The 27,168-nt window shown below is 55.8% G+C and overlaps 1 protein-coding gene across 14 annotated transcripts in view; it reads right to left on the minus strand.

Moving 5' to 3' along the window:
* Positions 1 to 236: 236 nt before the first annotated feature.
* Positions 237 to 27,168, minus strand: part of LOC103566924 (RAD54 like 2) — a 176,200-nt gene continuing 149,268 nt past the window's right edge. For 8 of the 14 annotated variants that reach the window (XM_070575211.1, XM_070575210.1, XM_070575217.1 and 5 more), the window contains 4 exons: positions 26,826 to 27,116; positions 17,471 to 17,692; positions 4,319 to 4,487; positions 237 to 829 (listed from right to left, as the gene is read on the minus strand). In XM_070575211.1, coding sequence (XP_070431312.1) covers positions 537 to 829; positions 4,319 to 4,487; positions 17,471 to 17,692; positions 26,826 to 27,116 — 975 coding nt within the window. In that variant the 3' untranslated portion in view covers positions 237 to 536. Of the gene's footprint in view, positions 2,362 to 4,318; positions 4,488 to 17,470; positions 17,693 to 26,825; positions 27,117 to 27,168 lie in introns of all 14 variants that reach the window. The other 6 variants (XM_070575212.1, XM_070575219.1, XM_070575220.1 and 3 more) reach the window with 4 other exon arrangements.

The raw sequence follows: 27,168 nt of genomic DNA on the forward strand, positions 1-27,168 counted from the left end.
CTCTCATGCAGCCTGAGGGAGTCCCTGGAGCTGCTGCAATGGAGGGGCAGCTGTCAATTGAGGCCACAGAGCAGGGAGGGCAGGGCCTCAAATACACCCTTCCTCCCCCAACCCGAGGATACCTAGCCACATTCCCTCCTCTCCTTGGGCTTGGGGTGCTCCTGCCCACTCCACGCCTATCTGCACAGGGCTCCCCAAGGTGGAACAAACAAACAAATGCACAGCCCAAATCCAGGTGAAACAACAAAATCATTTGCTTTATTCTGGGTCCTGGAAGCTCCAATGTAAATCTGAAAAAAATGTAACAGGGGTGGCAGCCCAGGAGGCTGGGTGCAGAAAACAGTCCTTGGCTCCTTTGGCCCTGGGAGCTGAACCGGCAATGAGGAGAAGGCTTGGCTAGAGGCCCAGGGCCGTGGAAGTCAGATCTCCCTGAGATCCCTGGCTCCAGCCTGGGCATGGGAGGTGAAGGAGAAAGAGGGCTGGAGAATCTGCTCAGTTCCTTAGTAAGCACACCACACAAGGGTGTGGGCCTTGGGTTACTCCTCACCCTTCTCAGGGGTACTAGGCTCCCAGGGCCACTTGGCAGTCCCCAGGGGCTCGGCCTCAGGGCTCAGCCTTGGCTCCCCCGGGGGTCCGTCACCCTCCATGTCCAGCTCCTCAAAGGACGAGCCGCTGGCACCCGACTCGCTATAGCTGTGCTCACTGCGGGTGTCACCGTCGTCCCAGCCACGGCTGCTCACCCCAGGGGAGAGTGTGGCAGCGGAAGTCTCTCGGCTGCCAGGACCCACCTCCAGGCTTACAGAACTTGTGTCACTCATCGTGTCAGCTCCTGGGCCAGGAAGAGGGAGCACAGGTTAGCTAGGACCCCTGCCCCCTCCTTCTGGGAGAAGACAGAAGCTCCACCACCATCCGATCAACTCAGCATACACAGTGTGCTCATGAATAATAAAGCTGCCCCTGGCTCAGGAGGCTCATTCCAGCTGCCCTCTGCCCCTGGCTCAGGAGGCTCATTCCAGCTGCCCTCTGCCCTCTGCCCTGATTGGGGCTGCACTGACAGGGCAGAGGGAGAGAGCGGGGAGGGAAGGAAGGAGGGTAGCCTGCTGTGCATTCCTCTCCTTACCCCGAATTAGCCTCAGCTCCCTGCACTCCCACAAAGCCTGCTGCCCACCAACCCCCTCCCCCGCCAACAGTCCATTAAGGACCACTCAGCCCAGAGGTGAGGAGCTGAGGGAAGAACAAAGAGACTCAAGTAGTGTCCCCTCCTCCACTGCCCATTTCAGGCTTGGAGAGAGGTTTGTGCAAGGTCAGCTACAGAACATTGCCCATAAGGCATGAGGATGGAAAAAATGGACCAGGAGGCCTACTCTCCTGCCCACCTCCCTCCATGCAGGGCTCCCCAAGGAACATCCATATCCAGGAAGTCAGCTGGCCCTTGCTTCTGGCTGAGCCCTGATCTGAGGAGGAGGCTGGGGCAGGAGTGGGTTGGAGAAGTCCTGAGAAATGCTCAACCAGTTGCACAGGAGGAGGGTGCTGGGATGAAGCATCTTGGGGGCTTTCTTACCCTGTGCCTGGGTCACCCCAGAGGAGCCCTTACCCTGCCCAACCAATGGTGGTTCCTGAGCCACAAAGTAGCAGAGGGGACCATGAGAGCACTCTGCTGGCAGCTGGAGAGCCCTGAGATGGTCCTGAGCTGGGCTGAGAGTCCAGATCCCTCCCAGCCTGCTCCTTCGACCCCCAACATGTCCACCAGACAAGCAGCCCCCTCATCTCCCCTATTCAGGAGCAACTCCTCAATTCATCTCCCCAGATCAGAGGCACTGACAGCAGTTGAGGGGTGACAATGAGGGGCAAAGAGCTCAGGCCCACTGTGTAGGAATCCAGACTGAGAGAAGGCTGATATGCCTCTCTTCCTGTGTGAGACAGAGGGGGGCAGCTGTTGAATATCACAGAAGGTGAAGGGTGGGCCAGCTTCCCCAAATCCTGTCTCCATGGTGATAGAGTCCTGAGCCAGGCGCAGCTGGGGACTGCTTGGCATTTGGACTTGGCCTGGAACTTTTACTGAGCCTCAGCTGGAGCCTACGGCAGGGGTGGAGGGATTTGGGGTCTGCCCCCTGGATCCCCTTGGCCCCAAGAAGATGTCCTCTGGGTCCTACTGGCAGGGGTATGTTGAGCTCTGGAAGTGCCAGGCTGTTGACCCAGGGCTCTCTTCTCGCTGGGGCTCCAGTCATGGCTCCCAGGGTGGAGGCATTCAAGGAGAGGCCGAGCAATGCCCTGAGTAATACGTAGTTCCCTCTGATTCTGGGGCAGGACTCCAGCCCCTCATTTGCTCCTTAAATGATCAGTGCCCCAGGAGCTGCAGGCCTGAAAGGAACATAGCAAGGGGATAGTTTTTCCCTGGCCTCCTTTAACTGTCATGTTCTACCCACCCACCCACTCACTGGCTCTCTTGGGACTCAGCTGTGGGAATCTGCCTGCTTGCTTCCTCCCTCTCCCAGCTCCTGGGCTAGGAGTGATCAGAGGAAGGAGCCCAGGGGTGCCCCTTCAGGCCAGGGCCCACCAGGCTGGGATGGGGACAGCCCCTAGGGACATGTGGACACTTTCTGGCAAAGGAGTCCAAAGCAGGGAAGTGGCATCCCTCCAGCCCCACCAAGGTCTGCATAGGAGGAAGTCCCAGAGTCCTGGGCCTGAGTCCCAGGGCAGAAGAGGACAAGCAAGGCAGGGCAGCACCTAAATTCCAGGACTGCTGGGGCAGGGAATGAAGCTGCCACCATCACCCCAGTCCCTCCCTCCTCCACTGCCCACAGCCAGTGCAAAGAGATCAAATATTCATCGCCTCTCTGGAGCTAAATAATACATCAATGTAATAACAGGCACAAGGCAGCTAATCATCCCCTTTCACCTCCCAGCCCAAGAGGGGCCTCAGCGGGGAGGCAGGCAGGGTCAGGCCAAGCCTTGGGTGGACAGGCGCCCACCACACACTGCCACACAAGTGGCATGCACCTGGCAGGCAGACACCCGGAGTCCACCCTGGGTGTCAGAGCAGACCCTGTCAGAGGTGGGCAGACCCCTCCGCCCAACAGGGACTGGGCAGGCAGGCTGCTGGGAAGGACAGGCCAAAGAGCTGGGGGCGTGGGAGCTTCAGCTGCAGCCAGCTGTAGTGGATGCCAAGCAGTCCTTCAACACCTCTGGCAGGCAGTGTTTGGGAGGGAAGTTGGGTGGGTGGTCCATGGAGGGGGACGCAGGCAGCAGAGAGAGGTTGAAGGAAGGTCACAGCATTTCCCATTCCTGCCCAGGGGACTGCCTGGGCCTGCTGACCTTGTGCCACGTCCTGTACCCACAGTACAGGCGCTGAAGAGTGTCTGCCGGGCACTACCAGGCGGGTGGGAACAGTGCTCCATGGAGGTAATTAAGTGGCAGATGAAGTTAACTGTGTTAGACATGGCCCTTAGGGAGTGGAGACTGCCTCCCAGTACCCCCCTGCCCCTGCCAACACATGCTTCTCTAGCGTGACCTTGACTGTTGAAGACTGGATGGACAGAGGGAGCTTCCTAAAGGAGGTGAAGAGGGACAGCCGCTTTCCTCCCAGCCCTGTGCCACTCCCACAGGTCATGGACTTCCAGAGTCACACAAGGCTTCACCAGCAGGGCCAAGGGTTGGAGCCCTTTGGACTACTTGGGATGTTACCAGAAGGCCCCCTCATCCTTGGGGACAGCCTAGGGTCACAAGAGGTCATGGCAGGGGGGTGGGCTGAGAGCAGGCAAGCAACTGGCCTGGCCCTGGGGTATGAAAGCTGCACTGGTGGAAGGGCCCTAATCTGGCTCCCCTCTGCAAGCTCCCTGGTTGCTCTCTGGCAGGGCAAAAGCAGCTGGTTCTGGGCAGGGCCCCATACTGGAAAACATCTTGTTCCCTCTTTACCTTCCAGATCCAGTGCCAATCTTATTTCCTGATGAGCCCAACCCAAGTGATACCTTTCCTGTGAAGCCTCAGCCCCCTCCCACGAGCACGTGGAAGCTGTCTGTGATCTGTGTTTCCAAGGGTACTCCTGTTGCATCTGAGGGGGATCTGGACATGGTCTTTGTATCTGTATTGCCAGGGGTAATATGCGTGAATCTACATCTACATGGATTCACACGTCTGGAATAGGCATCTGCATGTGGGGCCTGGGGTAGGCAGGTCTCCTTCCTCCATCTCTGCCAAGCTTAGCCTGGACACCCACAGTGCCAACTCAGCCAGGGAGAAGCCTCCTCAACCATACCCAGCAAGTCCAGAGAGAAGGACTCCAGGCAGGGCCCCACCCTGATTCTCCCATCCTACATACCTGTGCCATCCATCTGGGCATCACTGGCTTCCACAGGCATCCGGCTTTTCCGCTCTGTCTCCTTCATCTCAGGCACATAGAAGTCTCCCTGCCGTGCCAGTGGGCACATGAAATAGATCTGGTCTTGCTGGTAGATCTCCAGTCGAGGGTGGGCACACAGCTTCCGTTCCTTGTCAGAGTGGCAAAAGGTAGAACGAGCCCTATAGGGCCTCTGACCCACTTGTCCCTGAGTGGTCCCAGGAACTGTCTATTGTTTATTCCCTTCCTGGGGGCTGGCTTTGCCTCCTACCCCAATCTCCCTCAAGGAGGGAGGCACACATAGAGCACCCTAAGGGAAGGGCCCCACATTCTAGGTGGCAGTGGTCTGAGGACTCAGAAGTCCTTGGGACAACACCCTAGGACAGGTACTAAAAGAACCCAGGAGCCTGGCATTGCTAATCCTATGTGTATGTCTGGGACCAAAAGGCTGTTCCAGAAAGCCCTGGTCTCATGGAACCATGAAGCTTAGCACCCTGGACTACTCGAGGACAGGGACCCCATGAACTATGGCCCCAGGCACCCAAGCCAAGGCAAGGTCTGATCTGCCAGACTTTCCATCCCAGGATCCCCTGATTGTGACTTCCTCTGCACCCCAAACAACGCTGAGTGACCCACAGATATCAGGAGAGGTCAGTGCCCCTGACCCTGCCCTTGCAGACATGTTACTGAAGAAGCCTGGACAGGGGCTCCAGGCCAGCTAAATCCCTCTTCCACTATTATCCCCCTGCTAATTCAGGTCTACACCAACCTCTAAGACTATCAGATGTGGTTGGTTCCCATCCCTTCTCGCACCTGGGCCCATAGTTTCAGCCAAGGGGGAGGAGGCAGACCCTAGACTGGAAGGGCAAGCAGGACAAGCAGATCTAACACTGGACATTATCCCAACTCCCCAGTGGGCTGAAGTACCAGCTTATGGGACCCCAAGTTCTGAGACAGACACTCCACTCCCCTCAGCCTGGACATAGAACCCAAAGCTCCCCATCCCCCAATGTGTGTGGAAGAGGGCACAGACATATGCCAGAGCTGTGCTGAGGCAGGCAGGAACAATCAGAAAGGGGTCAAGAGCATCTTGCTCCCGAGCCCATCCCCCTTTCTTGTGATGGAGTGCAATTACCCACTAAGATGACTGTGAGGCCCCTGCCCTGTCACTGCTCACCCGCCAACCTTCACAACATGGCTATTTATAGCACCCGCCCGGCTCTCACCACGAGCTCTGAAATGAGCCTTCCACTCATCGGTAATGAGAGACTTATTGCCTGGTGGGGAGAAGTCACTCCAGGACTCTACTTGTCTGCCTGCCTGGCCAACCTTAGAGTTCAGGAACCCCCTCCAATTAAACCAAGTGAAAAGGGGTAAAAATGAACCCCTCAGGGAAAGAGAGAAGGAGGGGTAAGCCTGAAAGGTTTATCTAGCCAGGGCCCTCAGCAGCCGGCTGGAGGCAGGGTGCATCTAGGAGGCCACGTTGGGGGTGGATGGCCCGGCCCAAGGTCTAGCTGCCAGCTCAGCCTCTGACTCCATGAGTGACCCAGGGAAGGCCTTTCATCCTAAGTCTCTGTGTGCTCAAATGCAGAGTGGGACAGCCTAGCCCTGACACCTCCAGGGTCATGAAGGAAAGTTATTATTTTTTAATAGTTTGAGTCCAATCTTTTTTGCCAACCTGGGTGATCTTTGGGGCATCTCATGAGTCCATGCCTCCAGCTCCTCCTATCTTTGAAGAAACCAATGGCTGCCTCTGCTTCTCCATCTGCCCACACACTCACCCCAACCTTGGTGCTCAAGAGGAGTCTAACGTCAGGAAGCAGGAGCCACCAGGTTCTGGGGCTCCTCTAACACCAGCACTTGTAGGCAGGCATCTGCCAAACTTGAGCTCCACTCAGTGAATTGGGCCAGGTCACTAAGACCAGGGTCAGGGAGGCTCCCTGAAGAAGGTCCAGGTCCTACCCTGGCAGCTAAATGGAAGAAAAGGGCCCCGAAACCCAATCGGGGCATGGCCTTCACCAGCATCCCCACGCTCTGGGCATTCAAAAGGTCCACAAAGGGAAGCCACTGAGCGGCCATCAGCTACCTGGAGGCCCATCTCTCAAGAGCTGTAGACAACTGGCTTTTGGGGATGCTCCCAGGCACCAGAGAGCCTGTGCCTACCCAGAAATTCCAAGGACAATGGGGCCCTACCCCAACCCTGTCAACACTCAGGCCACACACCTAGCTTCCCTTCTAGAAGTAACAGGGATGATAACAGCAATAGTGCTTTCCACCCTCTGCTCTAAGCCGGGCATCAGGGTGGGCAGCACCAGGCAGGCACCCTTGCCACCTGCTCTGCCAGCCCCCTCACTGGCAGGCGGGAGGCAGCTCTGCGGCTGCTCTGCGCATCTGCCTCCTCCAGAGAGCCCGGCTCTGAAGTTGCCTGGCTGTGGACAGCCCCGTTGCCATGGAAACTACATCCTCCATCCTTGCCGTCGCCTTCATCTCAAAGCCATCGGGGAGAACAGAGGAACAGAGGAGACAGAAGAGGGAGAGAAAACTGTGGCCTGGCTACACAGCCCTTCCTTCTCTGCCCAGTCCTCCCTCCTCACACTATCCCACACGGGGAGCGCCAGCTGCCCAAGCCTGTCCCCCAAGCCCCTGGAGGGGCAGCTTCATACCAGAGCCCAGCCGGGTCCTACCCCTGCCACCTGGGGGCCCCTGGCCCTCCCTGTTGAAGGGAAGCACAGAGCTAATTAAAATCACATTGATGGCTCAGCCCCAAATCATTTTAACACATGCTGGGTCCTGTCAAAATTCAGACTCAGGGGCAGAGGAGAAGGGGCAGGAAGAAGGCAAAGGCATGAACTTCCAATCCAGGCCCATAGGCAGAGGAGGGGCTTATAGTTGTCCCTGCAGCCTCTCCTGGGAGACCCCTCTCCAAGCTCTTCCCACTGAGCTATGAGTCTAGTGGGGGCTGGGGATAGAGGGTGAGGGGCAGGACTAGCCATATGCCCTGTCCCTAAGAGATCAGGCAGAGAGGACAAGCCCTTTCCCTCCCAGCCAGGTGCAGCCTCTGAGGGAAGCGAGGGTAGCCAGGGGCCAGCTCTCAGGTCCTTGCTCCACAGCAGGAGCTGCAGACTGGGCAACATGTCGATGAGCTGGTAAATATTGGAAAATCATCGGAGGAAGGCAAGGCCAGCTGCCTCTTCCTCAGCTAGCCCCAGGGAGACCTTGGAGAGCACATTGCCAAGGGCCAAGGACACCAGGTCAATGCCATGCTGGGCTGGTACTGCTAGGGAAAGGGGCCTGCGTGAGCCTGGAGGCCTCCCAGACCTGGGCACACCCTCTCCCACAGCCCAGACAGTGAGAGGCTTCTGAAAGCAGCACCAGGACAGAGAATCTGCTCTGGCACTGAAGCCACAGGCTATCTGATGAGGCCACAACCCAGAGCAACTGACTCCCACACACAGACTCAAGGGGACCACAAGGCCCCTCTCCAAGGTGGGAGAGATGCAGACATCTACAACCCTCCCCACCTAACAGGGAGAAGTCAGCTAATCATGCCAAGGTGCCACCAGGAACTGCTAGAAACTGGATTCAGGAATTCTAGTCCCTCTGACACACCCCTAAGTCTTCCCTCCCACCTAGGCCTTCCACAAGCAGACACAAGAGGGGACTTGGGACACCATCTATAATGCAGAGATTTCCAGGAGACCTTAGTCGCCAGCACTTCCTCCACCACCACTCCATGCTGGCGGACAAAGGAAGGAGCAGCACACACAAGGCTGCCATGGTGCCACTGCCTCAGATACCTTGAGGACACAACCCCACACTACCCTCCACACATCAGGTTGAGCTCACCTCCCGGGTGAGGGGCAAGCATTTGGCCCAAACACAGCTCAGAGTTCCTGCAAAGGGGCTAGATTGACATGCTGGGCCAAGGTTTCCCCATAGGACCCACAGTGCCTCTCCTGACTGAATATTTTTACTGAATTAGGGGAGGGGAGGAGGAAGGAAAGAGAGAGGACCTGAACTACCCTTGTTTGGTGTTCTGCTCTCAAAGCATCAACCTACGCCCTAGCTTCAGGTAGGGGTGGGCAGGGTGTGGGAAACAGAAGAGGTCAGGCCCAGATGGAGACTGAGAGTGGATCCCACTCCCAGGCTGCCCAGAGGCTGGGTTTGCTCAGATCTAGGTGGCCTCAAATCCCTAAAAGGGCAAGGCAATGGGTATGGGTCAAGGCAATGGGTCACATATCTCCTACATGAGTTCTAGGCCCAGAAAGGGATGAGATCTGTTCTGTCCGTGTTTACCCTATCACAGGCCCTTACCCTCCTAGGAGGAGGGGCACTTGTCCTGCCTGTCACCCTGAGCTGCCCAGTCTGATCCATCCCTCCATCCGGACAGCCAGGCAGCCACACAGCCAGCAAAGAGCTGTTGCATCCCACCCGAGGTGGTGGCTTCTCCTCACTGGGTGAAGTGAGGCATGCTCATTTTTAATTACACAGACACCAACGTGCACCCGCCTGCACACAGCAGTCCCTGCAAGCGGGGGCTCAGACCCTAGAGGCCCCTTAGGCAGCTGGTCTGCATTGCAAGTGCAAAGTGATGGGGGAGGCGCAGCAGGGGCTGTGGCTGGCATGTGGCACATTGTTATTATTTTGCCCAGGAAACTTCTGTCAAACTCCCTCCCCCTGGCTCCCTCTCATCCCCACTGGGCCTCCCAACAGCCTCTGGCCCAGAACCTAAACCTGACTGTGGGGTGGGAGGTGACAGCAGGAGACAGCTCTGGGGGCCTTGCAGTGCGAGGAGGGAGAGCCTGCAGAAGGGTTGGTGAGCACCCTCCCCCCTCACAGCAGGAGGGCCCGAAGCTCTAAAAATGATAGGCAAAGGAGACAAGAAATGAGGTGAGACTTGCCAGGGAGGGGAGAGAAGGAACAGGAAGTGGTAGAGAGAACTTCAAGCAGGAGCCCAGAGCCTTGGTCTAGATATTGACAAACGGGTGGCTTCTATTCTCTGGGTCTCAATTTCCCCAACTGAAAAATAAAGAGATTGGAATCGATGATCTCAGAAGAAGTGAGGAGTTGGAAAAGATAAATAGAAACACCATCACTTAAATTAAGACAATTATATACTTGAAAAACCCAAAAAGAATCAATGGAGAAACTGCCACAAACATGAAGGTCACAAATGAACAAAAAGCACAGCCCATGTCTCTGTGCCTAGTCAGCCAGTTGGCAAACATAATGGAAGCAAGAGATAAAGGCCCTCCTCGGGCTGGGGCTAGCCCAGGGCTGATCTGGGAGCCCCCCTGAATGGCAGTGGAGGGGATGGCAGAGGAGCCAGGTCTGGGCAGGAACTTGGGGAAGACTGCAGAAAGGGGAAGGTGTGAGAGAGAGTGGGGCAGTGAGGCGGGGCACTGTGCCTGGCACCCCAGCCTGCTGTGCCTCCTGCTGCCATTGCCTGAAGACTTTTCATTTTCACCTCACAGCCGACAGCTTGCCACGCAATTTACACCTCTGCTCATATTCCTGTGCACCCAGGCCCTGGCTTCCTGGGTGGGCCATGGTGGGGGTGGGGGGCGGGGGGGGTAGTGGCACTTGGCAGCAATGGAGACCAGGGTGGGCTGGGGCATTGAGGAGCAAGAGAGGGTGATTTCTTCTAAGCAGGCACAGGGGACACAGGACCTGAAGAACCCTAGTACCTGGGTGGACTGGGAAGCCCCTGACTCTACAGCCCTGCCCAGCCTTTCCTTCCCCAGGGCCCAGATAAGCCAATATCCAACCTCAGCTCAGCCCTGCTCTGGCCTTCCTGTGCCCTTGTGGAGCAAAACCAGTGGGGTGGGGAGTGTGGGACTGAGTGCCCCATAGGGAGCTGGAGGGTCAGTCCTCAGATCCCACCACTCTCCCTTCCAAATCAAGGAGGGGAGCCACGGCCTCCCAGATGCTGCTGCTACCATGGCAGGCTCCACAATCCACCCCCCTCCAAGATCCAGCCACTCTTTGCAGGATCTGTGCAGTCAAGGACCTTGAGCCCTGACCGGCTCAAAAGCTGAAGAAAATGTTGCTGATTGATTACCCAGCAGCAGGAAGGCTGCTCATTGCAGATGGAGCCATGAAGCCAAGCACCTGGGAGCCAGAGGAATCAGGAAGTGCCAGAGGGGAAGGACAGGTGGGCAGGTGAGGATGGAGAGAAGAAGAGGGAAAGGAGAGAAGGTAGGGGAGGAGAAGGCCCTGAATTTGTCATCTCCGACCGGCACCTCTGTCCTCTGCTCGCCCCTCAGGGAAGCCCTTGCCTCTGGAGCCTTAGGCTTCCTGTCTTTAACTCTGTCAAAGGGCAGAGTTTTTCAGCTCTGGAGGGCAAGCCCCCTCCTCAGAATCTCTCTCTCTTCCTCGTTCCCAGAATCTCAAGCTTTCTGGAGAAGAGCAACAGAATTCTTCCTTGGTAAGTCCCATCTGCCTGGGGAAGGAGGCTCCCTCTGGATTGGTGATGGCCCAAACCCCACAGCACTATCCAGACAAGCCTCAGCCCCCAGGGTCCTGCAGGGCTGCCAAGCTACCATATTCAAGCTGGTATTTCGAGAGTGGTGGCTCCCACGCCCGCCTCAGCAAAGGCTGGCTTTGTGCTTTGAGTCCTGGGCTAGAGGAGTGAGGATAGGTGAAGCCGGAGAGGCTGAGGAACAGGTTCCAGGGCCTAGGCCAGCGGAGGGGAAAGGGCGGGCCTCCTGTGGGTCCCCCACACTTCAACATCCAGGGGAAGCTCCCTATGGGGAGTCACGGAAGCCAAGCCCTGGCATGGCGTGGGGGGGCGGGGGGGGAGGGTGGTCTCCTTTTGGCTTGGGGGTATTTGGGACTGGAGAGTCACTGTTATTCTCAGTTATCTTGTTACCCTCATTCAGAGTTCAGCTGTGGCCCTCAGCTCTTCCTCCCCATCTCCCCATGTTTAAAAGCCCAGCCTGGATGCTGTCACCCATCTGCTCACATACCAGCAGTGGCTCCCTAGAGCCTGCAAGAAGCAACCTCATCTCTTGGGCCCAAACCCTTGCTCCCCACCTGCACTCCAGCCACAATGGATACACAAGCCATGCCCAGGTGAGTGCCTCTGCCTGACCTGCCTTCCCACTTAGAGAACATTACCCATCCTTCAAGGCTCAGCCTAAATGCCACAACCCCCAAGTCTTCTTTGTCTTTCCCCGTGAATCCATCCCTCCCCTCCCGACCTTACTCCTGTTAGGCATGGCTAAGCCCTGGGGCTGGGGAAAATGGGGAAGAAAAGAGTTATGGGGGCTTGTCACTCAGCCCCAGGTCCTGGTGCCGCTGAGACTGCCCTCCTCTCTGAGCTGGGGCAGGCCAATTAGCAGGTGGCAGCATTGGCAGACGAGCTGGCCCTGGAGCCCCAGTGAGGGAAGCCTAGGAACGGAGCTGTCTCCACCTGAGTGAGGGTGAGGATATGAGGCCCAATAAGGCACCTGCAGCAGCTGCCAAGGCCTCTCTTAACAAGTGCCTGCTGGGCAATGGGCAGCTGGGCTCTTCCTGGCCTTTGCTTCTTGCTCCCCTAGCAGTCTCCCAGACTGGCAGCCTCAGCCCCCGATTCTGCCTACTAGGGCTGGGGACAGAGGGTCAAGTGCTTGTTGGGCCAGAGTGCTGCCATCACAGGCCCACCCTGGGCACCATCCCAAGTGTATCCCAAGTTCATGACAAGTCCTCAGCCTCTTAGGCCCAGCCCCACTAACAGACAGAGCAGAGTGGCAAAAGGCATGTAGCTACCAGAATGATCCTCAGCCCAGGGAACCCAGTCTGGACTCAGCCACTGCTTCATCCCTTGACCCTGGGTAATCTCCCCTTCCCAGGCCTCAGTGTCCCCTTTTGTAAAATCATAGGGATGCTGGCTTTGATTAGGACCCTATGACTGCCTCCTAGCTGGGTCCCCCATGTTCCGAACAATGCCACACAAAAGAGGGTCAGTAAATAACTGGTAAGTAAGTGACTGAGCTGAAGTGCCAGAAGGGCCTTCCTTATTAAAAACAAAGCTTGGAATCCTCCCACATTAGCTTGCAAAGGTGACGGGCAGGGAGAGAGAGATGACCGCAAATTTCACATCCTGTTGGTGCCTCCTCACCTGGATTCCCACTGCCAGGGCCATGCTGCTCCCCACTGGTGTTCTGGCCCCAGTGTGGACTCAAACCATCTCTACCACTGACTCCCTCAAAGTCGTCCAGGCAGGTTAAGGGGAAACAAATACAAGAGATTCTGAGCCACTGGATAGGACCATGCTGCTAGGAGCCTCCAGCAGAACTGGAGAGAATTGCGCTGCTGGAAGGCACAATTAGGCTCAACAGGCTGACCTACTTCCGCAAACACCTTGCTGAAGCCCCTGTTCCTTAGCTCCCAGCTGGCTGCCCCATGACACTGCCATTCTATCACCCACCACTTGAGAGTTCAGTATCAATCACCCCAGGGAGATCTCCACTCTGAGATTCCCAGGGCTCCCTCCAGGTCCAGCTTCCAATCAGTCATGCTCCCCCAGAAACAGCTGCTTCTTCTGGGAGCCCCCACCCCCACCTGCACAAGGGTTGAGCCCTGGTGCCTCCCAGCTCCACTCAGACTGCAGCTGCTGCCACAGCAACCTCAAGATTTGACAACAGACACGCAGTTGGCCAGGGGTGGAGGGAGCAGCTGTCCAGTTGCGCACCACCCTTAGGAAAGAGGTTTTCAAACCAGATAAGTCTTAAATGTCCTCCTCCAAACAAAAGCTCATGAAGTCATCTCGTGTGTAAAACCCAGAGGCAGAGCTACTCTAGTTGGAGCAGGTAAGGGTCCAAGTGCAGCCCTCCTACCCCTGGCTGCCAGCTACGGGGGGACCTCAACACAGTCCCTAGGCTCCTCCCCAGAGCAATCTGAGATCTATGATCTGTGGTCCCCACCCACTCTAAACCCCTGGTAGGACAACTCCATCAACCCAGCCATCCCAGAACTCTAACACCAAGGTTTCCCCACGCTGGCTCACTACACTCACCCTACCCCCAATCGCCCAGCTTCTCTCCAATTCTATGGAGAAAGAGTCAGTGTTTGACTTCCAGGCCCTGTCTATACTTCCTAGCCAGCCAGCCTCCATTCAGACAATGCCCTGTGTCTCCCTGAGCTCAGGAGAAGATGCCCAAACATTTCACAAAGACTCTCCACTGAAAACTCCTGGAAAGCAGACTCTAGGGAAGGGGGTTTATGAAAAAGGTTATGGATCCTGTTGAGAGGAAGTCATGCACAGGGGAGCTCGGCTGGCCAGTCTAACACTCTCAATGACCTCCCCTGCCAATTGCTACAGAGAGATATGAGCCAAGTACTGAGCTTGGGAACCTCTCACACACAATCCCACACATGGGATCCCCAGGCCTCTCACTCAGTCCTGGTCTGCTCTATGTGCCTCAAGCTTTCCCTGGATACTCATTAAAAGGTTCTACCCTGCGGTGAATTTTGGGGCCTTTGCCTATTGCTCTGAGCCGACATCTGGGCCCATCTCCTCTGTGGCCTTACAATTTCAAGGAAGCTCAGTTCCTTCCTGCAGCTGCCAGAAGACCCCCCTTTCTGGGGTTCAGGGAGTGAAGTCTCCTCCTGCCCTGGAGGTCATCTCCTTGAACTCTGGTGGAGAAGCTTGACAAAGCTGGGGCATCTTCCACATAGACTGACAGCCACACAGTACTCAGGGATCCCTCACACACACGCTGTCCCAGAGTGCTCAGCCTGTGGGTCTCCAGTGGTTTACACGAAGAAAGGCAGAATTCCAGCCCCTATAGTTCAGCTTGCCAGGCTGCCAAGATGGGGGAGGCTGGCCAGAGAGCCAGTGGCTGTCACACAGATCAGAAAGCTGGGACCCAGACATCCTTTGCAGAATCCCCACAGATGCCTGACAAATGCTTCTCTTCAGGTTCCTCACAGTGACCCCCATGACCCTTGCTGTCCCATGAGACCAATCCTGCCCTAGGCTCAGGCACATCTGCAACTGCCAGGACAGCAGCTGCTCTCCCTTCCCTCCCCAAAGCTCTAAGACCACTCACCTCCACCACTAGCCCCAGCCTGCCAGGCTCTCCCTTCCTCCTCCTGGCAGCAGGGCTACTGGCCTCCCTCACCCCTCCTGAGAAAGAAAGCCAATGGCTGCTGTCATTCCATTTGAAGCACCTCCACAGTACTCAGCTCAGATCCAGAGAGCAGTCAGAGAGGTGGAGAAAAAGAAGGGCGCATGTACACACACACATACAGTTAAAGGCAGCCAGCTGTCAGGGCTGGGAGAGTCAGAAGAGCCCGAGTCTCATTAGCAGCCCCCTTTCTCTGGTGCCAGGGCATTGGGGAAGAGGGCAGGTGTGGGAGGAAGCCTTATATTCTCTTCTGTCTCTTGGGCTCAGAGAGACACAGGGTCACCTCCCTGTCTACTGCAAGCTGAGATCAACAAAGAGAGGCAGCCCCTTCCTCATCTTTCACTGGCTTTGTTCCCTAGGATGTAAGATCAGGCTAAACACAGGGGCAGAGGTGACCCCTGCCTCCAAGCACCAGCAGAGTACCCTGGGACATGACTCCTCATGGGCAGCCTGGCATCTCTCTCACTCTCTCAGTTGGTGGCCAAGCCCACACCAGCAGGCTCACAGACATGCCTGGAGAAGCCCCTTGCTACCCCCTGACTTCCTCATCCCAGGCAGGAAAGAGGATGGTACTCCCCTTGCTCCAGCCCCCACCCCAGGAGAATTAAGCCCAGAGCACAGCTGACAGGCTCCCATGGGAAGAGGACGAAGGAGGAGGGTTTCATCAAAGAGGTGACGTCAAAACCAGGCAACCTGTGAAGCTGTCAGGGGCCGGGAAATTTGGACAAAGGTGTCTAAAAATAATCCCCTGAAGCCAGGAAAAGGCTTTGGTGACTGAGCTGCTCACCACCACACCACATGCCACATGTCCTATTCTGAGGTCTGGAACCCAGAGAGTCTCTTCCCAGGAGTGCTCCTCCAGATAGGCCCTTGAGGTTGAGGATGGCACAGACAGGACCAGAGACACCACACACCAGCCCTTCTGTGGGTGAAATGGGTGAGGCCCCCTCAGGAGGCATGTTGAGCAGACCTTGGGCACTGATGTCTCCTTTCCTGCCCTCACTACCAGGCAGCTCCCCAACCTCCTGCCTCACCCGCCCCTCAGCTTCCAGCCCAATCCCACTCCCAGGCAAGCACATCCTCTCTAGCACCCTTCTGGCTGCCACCCTCCAGCTCACAAAGGAAATCCACCTCTATCTTCCCTGTGCCCCTGCCCTACCACGAGAGCCCTCCTGTTTCTTCTGTTCCTGTCCCTGACCACAAAGGCCACAGCTGGTGACTCAGGGATCCATTTATTCATTCCCCAGTTCTAACACCACTCTTACACCTCCTTAACCAGGACCTGTCTGAGTTCCCACTTCCATCATCAAGGCCCTGTCCCTCTCCCCAAGCTGCTCTGGAGAACAAAGACACCAGGTTCCTCCAAATCTGCCAAGTTTACATTCCTGCAGACTTTCTTCTCCTGTTCCCTGACCCCAGCCACACTGGCCACGCCCTCTGTGCAGCCTTTTCTGCCACACGCCATCCCCCAGGGCAAATACTGTCAATAGGCTCATGTCCCCTAACATATCCACCAGCCCAATCTTCTCTAAGCTCCAGACTAAACATGTCATTGCCGACGCCACACCCCAACTTGGAAGTCTCTCAGCCAGCTCTCCTGACACAGCCCAGAGGTAGGTGCCCCCCAAACCCGGTCGTCCCTCAGCTCTCCATATCTCAGTGAAAAGAACCACTACACGCTCACCCACCTGCCCAGGCCAGAGGGGACAGGAGCCTGCTGTGCTCCTCCCACTCTCTCCCTCTCCAACATCCAATCCACCCACAAGTCCATCAGTTCTACCTCCAAAATAGATTGTAAATCTCCATCCTTGTCTGCATCTCTACAGCCACTGCTCCATCCAAGCCGCTGCCATTCACACCAGGATTTATGACAGTTTCCTAAGCACCTCCAACTAGTCCCTCGGATCCATGATCCAGTCCCCCTCTGCCCAGGGATGAAATAGCATATACTTGTACAGGCACGGCCCAGCTTGTGTTACTTTCCTGGCTGGAATACTGCAGTGACTTCCCACTGCCTTTAGATCAAACCCAAGCTCTCACTCTGCTCTGCCTAGAACCTTCTTAGCCCTTCTCCAACGACTCTTCTAGGGTTCTGCCTGAGAGGCTACCTCCTCCTAGAGGCTATCCTCAACCACTCTGCCCCAGTTGGCCCCCTGCCTTTTCTCATCCTGTTCTTTTCTAGCACATCCCATTTTTGTCTGACTTCATTACCTATCTCCACCACCTCATTGCAAATGCTTATTTTACACACCAACATCTCACATTGTGTCTAGCACAGCACCTGGTGCACAGACATTCAGTAAATACAAGTTGAATAGATGACTAAACAATCACTTCCAAGCCCAAACAGGGGTCACTTCCCTAGCACCCAAGCCTACAAAATGTTTTAGAGGAGGAGGGATATGCAACAGAGAAAGTTTGACAAAATCTTTGTGGACGCTGTCAGATCTCCTGGTATCTTGCTCTCTTGCTCCCTCCAGGCAGGCCAGTCTGCCAGCATTGCCAATGACTAGATTAGGAACTGAAGGAGACAGGGCCTGCCTTTGCTGCCCCAGTCCTGGGCTCAGGGAGCAGGTACATAAGCCATGCAGAGGTAGGACCAAGGGCAACACAGGGACACCTGGGGCCTGCCAGCCACTGGGAGCCTCAGGCCCCATGTTCTGTAGGCCTCCATCAGGATGGTGTCAGGGTGGGCCTGTCCATCCATCTGAGCCCAGAGAGGGGTCTGAGCACTAAGGATGTCTCTGGTCCAGGCCAGAGCTGAACTGACCAGGCTAGATTTCTGAACAAGCTCCCCATGCTCCTGGTAAGTACCCTGGTGGCTCACAAGATCTCAGGCCTCTGGAAGAGATGCAAGCAGCCTCTGCCCATCTTCCTAGCTCCACAAGCACCTGCTCCACGAGGGCCCCAGTGTGCTGCCATCCCCAAACCACCTTTTCCTCCCAGCCTGGGCAGCTGTCCCTGGCTCCCACCCAAAGAACTGGCTGTCCCCCAACAACACACACACCAGCCTGTGTCTCACCTTGATGTAGGCATCCAAGGCAGGATGGACACGGCGGGTAGCCAGCCAGATGGACAGGGTGGTGGTGTAGGGGAAGGTGGCTGTCACCACATGGCTGGGTGCCGGGAAGGAGAACACCTTGAAGCCAAATTTCTGATAGAGGTGGATGAGTTCAGGGGAGGGTGACTCCTCACCTTCACTCAGAATGCTGCCCACCGCACAGCGGCATTTCTCAGGGAGCACCTGGGGAGGCAAAGCAGGAGTGTCAGGGTTGGGCAAAGGAAGGAGACCCTTAAATCTCTTGCCTCATGGGTCCTGTGCCAGCTCAGGCCTGGCAGAACCACCAGCTCCAACAGGCCACACAGCCCTAGAAACCAGGATGGAGAGGATTATTTTCCTGCTGGAACCTATTTGTGGCCCCAGCCTGTGGCAACCTGCTGCAGGACTCATCCATCCCTTCATTTATTCCTCCAATAAACAGGCCCTGTGCTGGCTGTGAGTGGCTGTGGGAAGCACTGGTCAGGAAGTGAGATGGCATCAGACTCTGCTGATGAAACTGTGTGAGAGATCCTCTTCCCCAGTCCCTCAGGCAGGGCCAGCCACCATCACCAGGGCCTCCAGACCTCCTCTCCAACCCATGCCCCATCCCAGGCCCTGCCCCACTTCCCAAGTCCCTTCTGGGCTAACCCAGAGACTGCTGGTTCCCCTCCAAGTCTCTCTGGGCCCCTAGTACCATCACTTCACTGCACTCTGTTCTCCCTAGCTGCCCTCCCTCCCCTGGCTCCCACAAACTCCAGCTAGGTGGGGCCCCTATGTAAGTCTCCAACACTTGCTAGGCATGACCCCAGAGCTGCAAGGCCCAGCACTCACTTCTCCTCCTGGCATCAAGGGGCCCCAGTTTGTCTCACCTCCTGCTGCCTAAGTCTGTACGAGTCCTCAAGCTGGGCCCCTAGGAGTACTGGTTTCTAAATCCAAGAGGCTCACCACAAACCTCGTGCTCTCAATCCCGGGTTTTCCTCAATCTGAAGGTCCCTTTCTTCCTCTACCCAGGGCCCACTAACTTCTGAATTTAAATTTCTTCTGCCTCCACGTGCTCCTCTCCCTAGCCCATCTTCGTAGCACCATGAAGTCATTTTTACCTGTTCTTGTCTCTGCCCTCCCATTCTGGCCTTTTCCAAGCCCTGTCAACAATCTTCCAGGGGTTTCTAAGCCCTGCTCTGGCTCTCTACTCTGGCCAACCCAGCCCTGTCCTTGGAGTCTCACTTCGCCTGGGACTGGAGCATTGACTCCAGGCTCTTACCTCTGTGTAGCCCCTGGGGTAACCCCCAGCTCTTTGGGGCTCTGGCCCCCTTGCTGCTCCCTTGAATCCTATGTCATTAAGCCTAGCTCAGGGTTTTAGTGGCAGGCAATATGGTTTAGTGGTCAGGACCACAACTTCTGGAAAGAGACAGGCCTGGGTGTCAATCTTGAGTTGTGTGATTCTGGACAAGTCCCTTGGTTTCTTGGAGCCCCAGTTCCTTGATACCCACTTACAGAATTGTCATATTAAACAAGATACCTCACATGAGGCCTTACCTGGTCCAGCACTCAGCAAGGACTCCACAATTGTTGTTAGTTATTAGTAGCTATAGACACAGACCAAACAAGTGACCCCTGGCCTAGAATGCCCATCCACCCAAATATCTGAACATGCAGCTCCACCCTTTCCACCCTTCAGGTTCAAACATCCTCTTGGGGAGTCTTTCAGGGTGGCTCTGTGGTACCCCTACATACGCACACCAACATTTTGCTGTAAACTCTTGCCCACATCAAGTCTACCTTACAGCACAGTCACTTCTCTCTGCCTGACGCTCCTCCCACCCTACCCAGGCAGAGGCACTGGAGGAGCTCACTGCAGTACCACCTCTTGTCTCTAGGTGGTGCAACTGCCCCATTCACACCCCAAGACTTGAGAAAGGCCAGAAAGGCAGGAGGTTCCAGCAGGCACAGACCAAGGGACAGTGCCTGCTGCCACAAAGCTCGTCTTTCTGTTCCTGACCCTAGCAAACTATACTGTACAAAAGAAACATCCAATATAGGTTAGATGGAGAAATGGATGGAAGGTCATTTGATCTCTCCAACCCCTGCCCTGCCTGGGTTTAGGTCCCAGGGTCTTTCCTGGGATTACTTCAGCAGCTCAACATCCTCCTGAGACCCTAAAAGGCACCAGAACACCTGTGATCATCCTGCTTATAACCTCTCAATGGATCCCAATTCACCTCTAAGATGACATGCCCAAGCCCAGCATGCAAGGCTGTCTTAAGTGGCCCATACACGACTGCCTAGATTTGTCCATACACTCACCTAGCACTCCTTTTCTGCATCCCCAGGCCCCAGCAGGGGCTCGGACCCAGGTGGGCAGGTGCCCACTAAGCATCTGAGTGGCAGAGGGAGGACAAACCCAGGCTCTGGCCCAGCCCACCTTGCCAGCCTCCCACCGCCCCTGCACACCCACGTGCAACTATTTCCCTTTTCGTAAGCTACATCCTCTGCCTGGAATGTCCTTCTTCACTCTTCTCTAGAGTCCCTTGTGCCTGGGAAGCTCATGCCTCTCCTTCAAGACTCAGCTCAACCTTCCTCCTCAAAGCCTTCTGTTGCTCCCTGCTAAGCAGCCTCTATTCTCTGATCCCCAATGCCCACCCGAGGGAGTGGGTCTTGTGCTGCACTGTAACTCATGGCCTCTCCATCTCTCCCCATCACTCCAGGACCCTAGGCAGAAAAATCCAGGCACACAGAAAGTTCTTCAGGTGCGCTCAGTGACAGTACATGCATGCACACATGGGCCCTGCACCATGAGCAAATCTACTCTCCCTCCACCTTGAAAAAGGAGGAGCTTCTGTCACAGGGCAGGGAAGCAGCTAATAAGGAGACAGAGCTCCTGAGCTCCCAGAGGTGTGTGCGGCACAGGTACTCCCTTGCCTGCCTGAGCAACTCTCAATTCCACAAGTGAGGGTACTTCCTGCCCCCACCCCTGCCCTGGCCAGTGGCTAAGGGGCAGCCTAGGATGTTACTCAGGCAGCCCACCACCTGCTAAGCAGCCCTGTACTAAGCTGGAGCCAGAGGGCAGCTGAAACAGGCACCAGCAAGGAGAAGATGGGATAGGCCCTAAGACAAGCCAGGAAGTGACAAGACTGGTCTAGGAGCAGGGGAAGGCTTCCCTGGAGTCCAAGAAGAGCCCAGGCCTACCTCCAGGGGAATGGCCCACTGAGGCTGTCAAAGGCCTATAAGGTGGGAGTGTCCTGATAGCTAGAAACCCCACCCACCTTGGTTCAATGTAACGTTTTTATTGGATCTGACCCTAGGAGGTCAGCCTGGCTCTCCCAGTTCCATCTGCCTGCTCCCTTTCCTCCCGATATCAATTATTCTCTCAGCACCTGTGCCCAGAACAAGAGCTGGACCAGAACTACCACCAGCAAGGAGCCACACCAGGAAGACAGGGCAGTGGTCGGACTTACCACCACTTTGGGTAAAAGCAGGCCAGAATCTGCCCTCAAAGCAAGAGAACTAGGAAAGAGATATCAGAGCACTTCCTTCAGGCTATGAGGATTCCTGAGGTAGACTGCTTGAAACCTAAAGCTTCCAGGTATGAGCTGGCCCCACTGCCCGTTCTGGAGAAACCTCACAGTACCCTGCTGACCCTGTTGTGTGAGACCATAGTGAAGAGAGGGTTCTTGCCTGGCCAAGACTCCCTGAGTCTGGAAACTGGACAAGATCGGTATCTCCCAGGATCCAGGAAGAAAAAATGGTGTCAGCCAGCCCAGACCAAATCCAGCCCTCGGGCTCAATAGAAATGGCCAGCCCCAAGTCCATAATCTCCATAACGTGACAGGGACAGCTGCACTGTCTGCCAATCCCAGGCCAGACTTGACTCCTCCCTGGCCAGTCTATCCAGTTGCCCAAGGAAAGGGGAAAAGGAGGGGAAGTGCCCTTTGCTTGCACTGGTGCCCCCCAGGGGAACAGAGCAGCCACACCTGCCCTTTACTGGAGGGTGAACAGTGGGGCCGGCACTAACCAGGACGTGGGCAACGCAGATGCCCATGCCAGAGGACAAGACCCATATATCAGGCTAAGGGGGAAAGAAGTCAGTAGGTTATCAACCTCCAAAGCGGGGATCCAGGGGCTTTCTGGGAGCGCCCATCTAGAAGTCTTTAAGGGCCTTCCTCTTTTCACACCTAAGCATAATCCTAGCAACAACAGCTGGTATCTGACAAGGTACTCACCACCTGCCCCAGTTACTGCTTTCCACACATCAGCTCATTAAATCCAAACAGTAATGTGCAGTGGGTACTGTAACCAACTCTGAGACCCAGAAACAGCAAAGGTCAAACAGCAAGGCAGTGTTGGAGTCAGGATTCGAACCCAGGCAGACTGGCTCCACACAACCCACAGTCACTTGGGACCCGGAGAAATATGCCCTGGCCAGGAACGGCCTGGAAAATAGCTTCTTCCTATGCTGCACCTCCTCCCACAGCCCAGGAAACCTGCAGGAGGCTAGGCCAGAGGCAGGCAGGCAGGGTTCCTGAAAGTACAAAGTCCCAGTGGGACAACGCCCTCAGAGGCAAGGGTGGATGCCAAAAGGGCTAAGCACCTATTAGGGGCCGGGCATTGGGCTTTATCCTTACTATTTAGTCCCCAGAGAAACAAAAACCTCGAGGTAGGGATTCTCAGAGAGGCCAAGTGTCTTGCTCAGAGTCACACACTGGTAAGTAGTAGAGCCTTGATTCAAACTGAAGAGGAGCCCAAAGCCCTCTCCTCCCACACCTATCCCTTCTCCCTTCCAAAGGTAGCTCTGCTGGGCAAAGAGGGGCTTGCTTTCCCAGGGCTGCCCCATGCAATTAACCTGCTGTGGAGCAAAAGCCTGAACTCCATCTGGCAGAAAATCATCACAGGAAAATCATCCTGGGGGAAAATCATCCCTCAGGAAACATCAGCCCAGCCCACACCCCCATTGCCCTTGTGAAGAGGTCAATCCAGGGAAATCCTTCTCTCTCACCTTTTCCTAGGCTCCATGTAACCTCAGTGCTTCCAGGAAGGGGAGGGAGGCCCCATCCCACACACACTTAAGTGGAAGGGGAAGTATGGCACAGGCCTAAGTCATAACTCTCACCAGCCTCAGCTCCTGCAGACTTGGTGGCCCTGGGCCAACTCTCAGTGGACTAAGGGAAAAAAAGAGCTTCTATGCGGTCCAGCTTACTAAAAGTAGCACCCAAGTGTCATCAGTCCCCCCACCCACTCCATGCCTGTGGCAAGCACCCCCTCCTAGACCTTGGCCAGGTAAACTGAACCAGATGCCATGCCCCACTTGCTTCAGCCAGGCTCCCCACAAGGGCAGACAGGCAGGTTGCTCAAGCCCCAAACAGCAGTGGAGACAGTGGCAGCAGAGGGTGGGGCACGAGGTGGAAGGCCAGGCTGGCAGACAGAATAGACCCATGGGCACAGTGACAGCAGCCCAACCACTAGAGCCTGTCCACAGGCCAGAGCTGGCCAGGATCAAGTGAGGTGTTCAGGTGTCCAGCTCCTTCCCTCTCCCCAACACCCAAGGCTCCCAGAGAGATCAGGCCCAGATGGGTAGGCTAAAGTCACTATCCAAACCCCCAGGCCCCACCTCAGAAGCAGGGCTAAGAGCAGAGCAGTTCTGACCCTTCTCCAGCTATACAAGGGCAAAGCAGAACTGGATCTGTGTATCTGTGTGCATGTGTGTGCTGGGGAGCAGGGGGTGGGGGGGATGCGCAGAATCAGTGACTGACTCCGGAACTCACCCCCCTCCATCGGTACTTAGAAGAGGAAATGGCCATACACCATGAATGCCCGGCCCTGGAGAGAAGAGGGACACCTATGAACCACTGCCAGGGTCTGTCCATTTGCTGCCATATGCTCCTTCCTTCCTCCCCTCACTCCACCAAGGCCCTCAGGGATGGAAAACAGAATGCTTCCTCCTGCCTCACATGAACCACTTGCCCAGACTTTGCAGTCTCCTCCCATACAGAACTCCAGGATACAGGGCTGACATACATACATTAATCCATATCTATCTATCTCCAGGATATATATACTCAAGCAGCATCTGATATGAAAGGGTCCACAGCAATTGCCACAATCTTGCCTTGCTGGTGCCCTTTCCTGTGTCACTTCCTAGGCCCACAGCCAGACCAGGTGAGGCCTCACCAGGCCTCTCTCAGGAAGCAGCCTCCCCTTGCCTAGGAAGGAGAGTGGCTAGGGACCTGTCATCCCATGCCTCATGGGGGTGAGCAGCATCCATGGCAGTTGGCTGCCTCTCCCCTGCCCCACTCACATAGCCTGAAATAGCCTTACTTCCTCCCCACACTCACAGAGAAACAGGTTATAGCTCCTGTTGTGCTGAGCTGAAGAGGGAGAGGAGGGATGGGACACTCAGCTCAGTTTATCTTTTCCCTTCCTTCTGTGAACCACATATGCAGGGCCCCATGCTGGACACTGCTGGGGGAGGCAACCTACGGAGCAGAAAGCTTGGGTTCTTAGCCTTCTCCAGGACTGGATGGGGCCTCTCCTTCAGGCTCTCGACACCTCCACACGGAGAAGTCCTGAGGGCTGGGTCCCTTGATCCCCACAGTGCCCCAGTGCTCAGCAGAGAGTGGAAGGAATCAGGTGCTCAAATATTTGTTGAATGAAAACAAAAAAGCATGAGTGAACTGTGTGAAATTAGTACCTCAACTCCTGCTATCTAATCCTCAGTCTCCTCCTCTATAACACCAGCAGTGTGAACCCAGAAGTCTCAGGTCCTTATGGACCAAAGAGTCTGTGATAGCCATGAGCACCTGAAGCCTAGGGTCCATGGTTCACTGAACTTTTAGGATCTCTACCAGGAAGGGAATACACTACCCAGCTCCCAGAGTAGGTGGGGACTAAATATCCCTGAGCCATCCCTGATATCAGGATATGACCTAGCCCTGAATGGGGACACAAGTGTCTTCTGGAGTGACCCAGGACTGGGAGGGACAGGATCAGAGGGGCCACTTTGACCTATACGTTCATCCTCTGTGCCAACCAGATGTCCACAGCCAGGCCAAGGGTCTAGGCCCAGGTCATGAGTACTCAGCCTAACCCTCATCACACCTAATTAGCATGAGTGTTTTTTCTACCGTTTTGTTTGTTGTTGTTAAACATCTACTGAGGAGCAAGTGCTGAGGTGAATGTCTCACCTATGTCACTTAATTTAACCCTTGCCAGCCTACCTATGAAGCAGGTATTTTAACACTACTCAGCAGATGAGGAAATGAGGCTCAGAGAGATTATGTGATACGCCCAAGATCACACAGCAGAACAGTGACAAGACAGAATCAGAACCCAGGACTACCAGCCTCAAGGCTGTAGTCTCAGGCCATGGCCCCCCACAGTGGCACCCAAGTCAGGCTGTGCCCAGCCAACCCTAGACACTCAAGGCCCTCCCCATAGGGTCCACCATACCTCTAGGAGAGCTGTATGGTGGGCTGCCTGGAGGCAGTGGCTGGGCCAGTAGGCCATGGGGAGAACACATCATGCCGGGGTTCTTCACTTTTCCATGGACCAGCCTCCAGCACTGACCCTAAGGTATCCTGCTACCTTACCCTTTTCTCACCCTGGAATTAGCACCCAAGAGGCAACATGCTGCTTCTGGAAGAGGCAGACATGCCAACGAGGAAAGAGGCAGCTGCAAGGGCACTCCTCCCTCCTACTGAGGCCTTCAACTAGACCAGGTATGGGAGAGGCAGGGACTTAAACAATAGACCCTTGCAGGGCTAGGGGTTGGGCATCTGGTCTAAAGGCTTCCCACAGGCAAGCACCTGCCACATCCCACTTGGGCCCCAGTGCTCTCAACTCCCACTTACTGCCATCTCCCAGCCATGTGACCTCAAAATCTCCATAGCTACTCTCCCCTCAACTGAGCCATAGCACCTCTCACCTGGGCCCAGCCTAATCTCCTCTTCGATGGCCTCCCTGCCTCATCTCCTTCCCTCTTCCACCTGCCATCTGGTTAGCTCCCTAAATCACAGGTGGCAAACTGTGCCACACCTCTCCTCCCAACCACTGTACCTCCCACCACCTGGCCCAGTGAACACTTCTACTTCTTTCTCCCTCCACTGTATGTCCACTGGCCACACTTCCCATGTCATCTCATGTCTCCAGGCCTTTGCTGTTGCAGTTCTCTTAGCCAGGAGGCCCTTCCCAGCAGAGCAAAATTCTACTCACGGAAGAAGGTCCAGCTGAAATCTACCTCCTCACTGAGCCTCCTCAGCAGACTTGAGGCACCCTCCCCAAACCCACAGCTCAAAGCTCTGTGGGCACTGAGCACAGTTCCTTGTTGGAGATTCATTTGTGGGGCTGACTTGCCAACTACCTAAGCTTCCTGAGGGCAGGGCCAGGTCTGTTGATCTCCAGAGTGCAGGTGTCAAGCAGAACCTGGCAGAGAGACAGAGTCAGCATACCCTTGTTTCAACTGAGTGCCCCATTGAGGCCTGGTCAGCAAACAGTGGGTAGGCTATAGGCCTTGCCTACTTGAGCTCTCCAGGCAAGGAAACCAGAGCCGGGGATTCCAAACGCCTGGTCTGCCAAGGCTCAGAGGTGGAGGCTGAAGAACCCTTGGCAGGGCTGCCAGCCCATGCAGCTGTGGGCAGCACCACCCCCATGGCAAGGCAAGAGGCAACATTGGTAAGCCCTGACTCACCACAGGCTGTGAGTGAAGCCAGACGCCCACAGGGTGCCAGTGATGCTGGGTTAGGCTCTGAACCCAGCATCCTAGGCGGCTCATCTGGTGGTACTTGCTTCACGCCCCCCAACCCCCCTCCCCTATCAGGCAGCTTGACATCCAAAGAAATGCCTTATCACTGGGCCAGGGGCCACCATAATGGCCAAAGAGGTTGGATTCTACCTTCTTTCAGCAGGAGAGCTGAAAGAGGGAAGCACAGAAAAAACAAGATATGACCCCAAAGAGAGGGGAGAATCTGAGCAGCCTGGCCTTAGAGCACTGGCCTCAAGTGCGGATGGAAGAGGGAGGGACAGCAAGAAGGGGACGCAGGGGACCAAAGCCCCGGCAGAGGCTAGGGACTCACAGTGGTATGGCCCCCTGCACTTAGAAGTCCATGGGTAGCCATGAGCCAGGGGAACCAGTCCTGGGCAAGTAGAAAGCCAGCATATGGATGCCTGGGGCAGAAGTCCAGGATAAATCTGGAAGGAGCTTCAGGCTCAGAGAGGAGATGGTCTGCAGGCCCAGCTCAAAAATTTTCCCTCCATTCCTCAGAAACCAAAACACTGCTCCCCACACAAGCTCTGCCCTCTGTCTATCCATGGTGGAACCCCAGCCAGGGCACAGGAGGCTCCTTACCATGTGAGGGTTGTCATAGTAGATGGCGATGGAGCGGAGCTTGGGGGAGACACTGCAGCTCTCAGTGAAAAGCCGCCCAATCTCGCCGTAGGGTCCCATGTGGAACTTGTAGGCCATAGTGACGTTGCGGATGGGGGGTGAGCCAGCACTCACTGCCACCCCAGCCAGCAGCCCTGAGTACCCGGCAAAGGCCAACAGTGTCAGCAGCAGCAGCAGAGTCAGTCCCCCAATCAGGCCCAGTAGTAGCAGGTCCGACATGGCTCTGTGCCTCCACACCGCACCCCAAGGCAGCTGCAAAGGAGACAGAAGGGAGAGGAGGCTATTAGCCTGCTCTGACCAACGT

Source organism: Equus przewalskii, chromosome 15, assembly GCF_037783145.1.
Source record: "Equus przewalskii isolate Varuska chromosome 15, EquPr2, whole genome shotgun sequence".
Classification (NCBI taxonomy): Eukaryota; Metazoa; Chordata; class Mammalia; order Perissodactyla; family Equidae; genus Equus; species Equus przewalskii.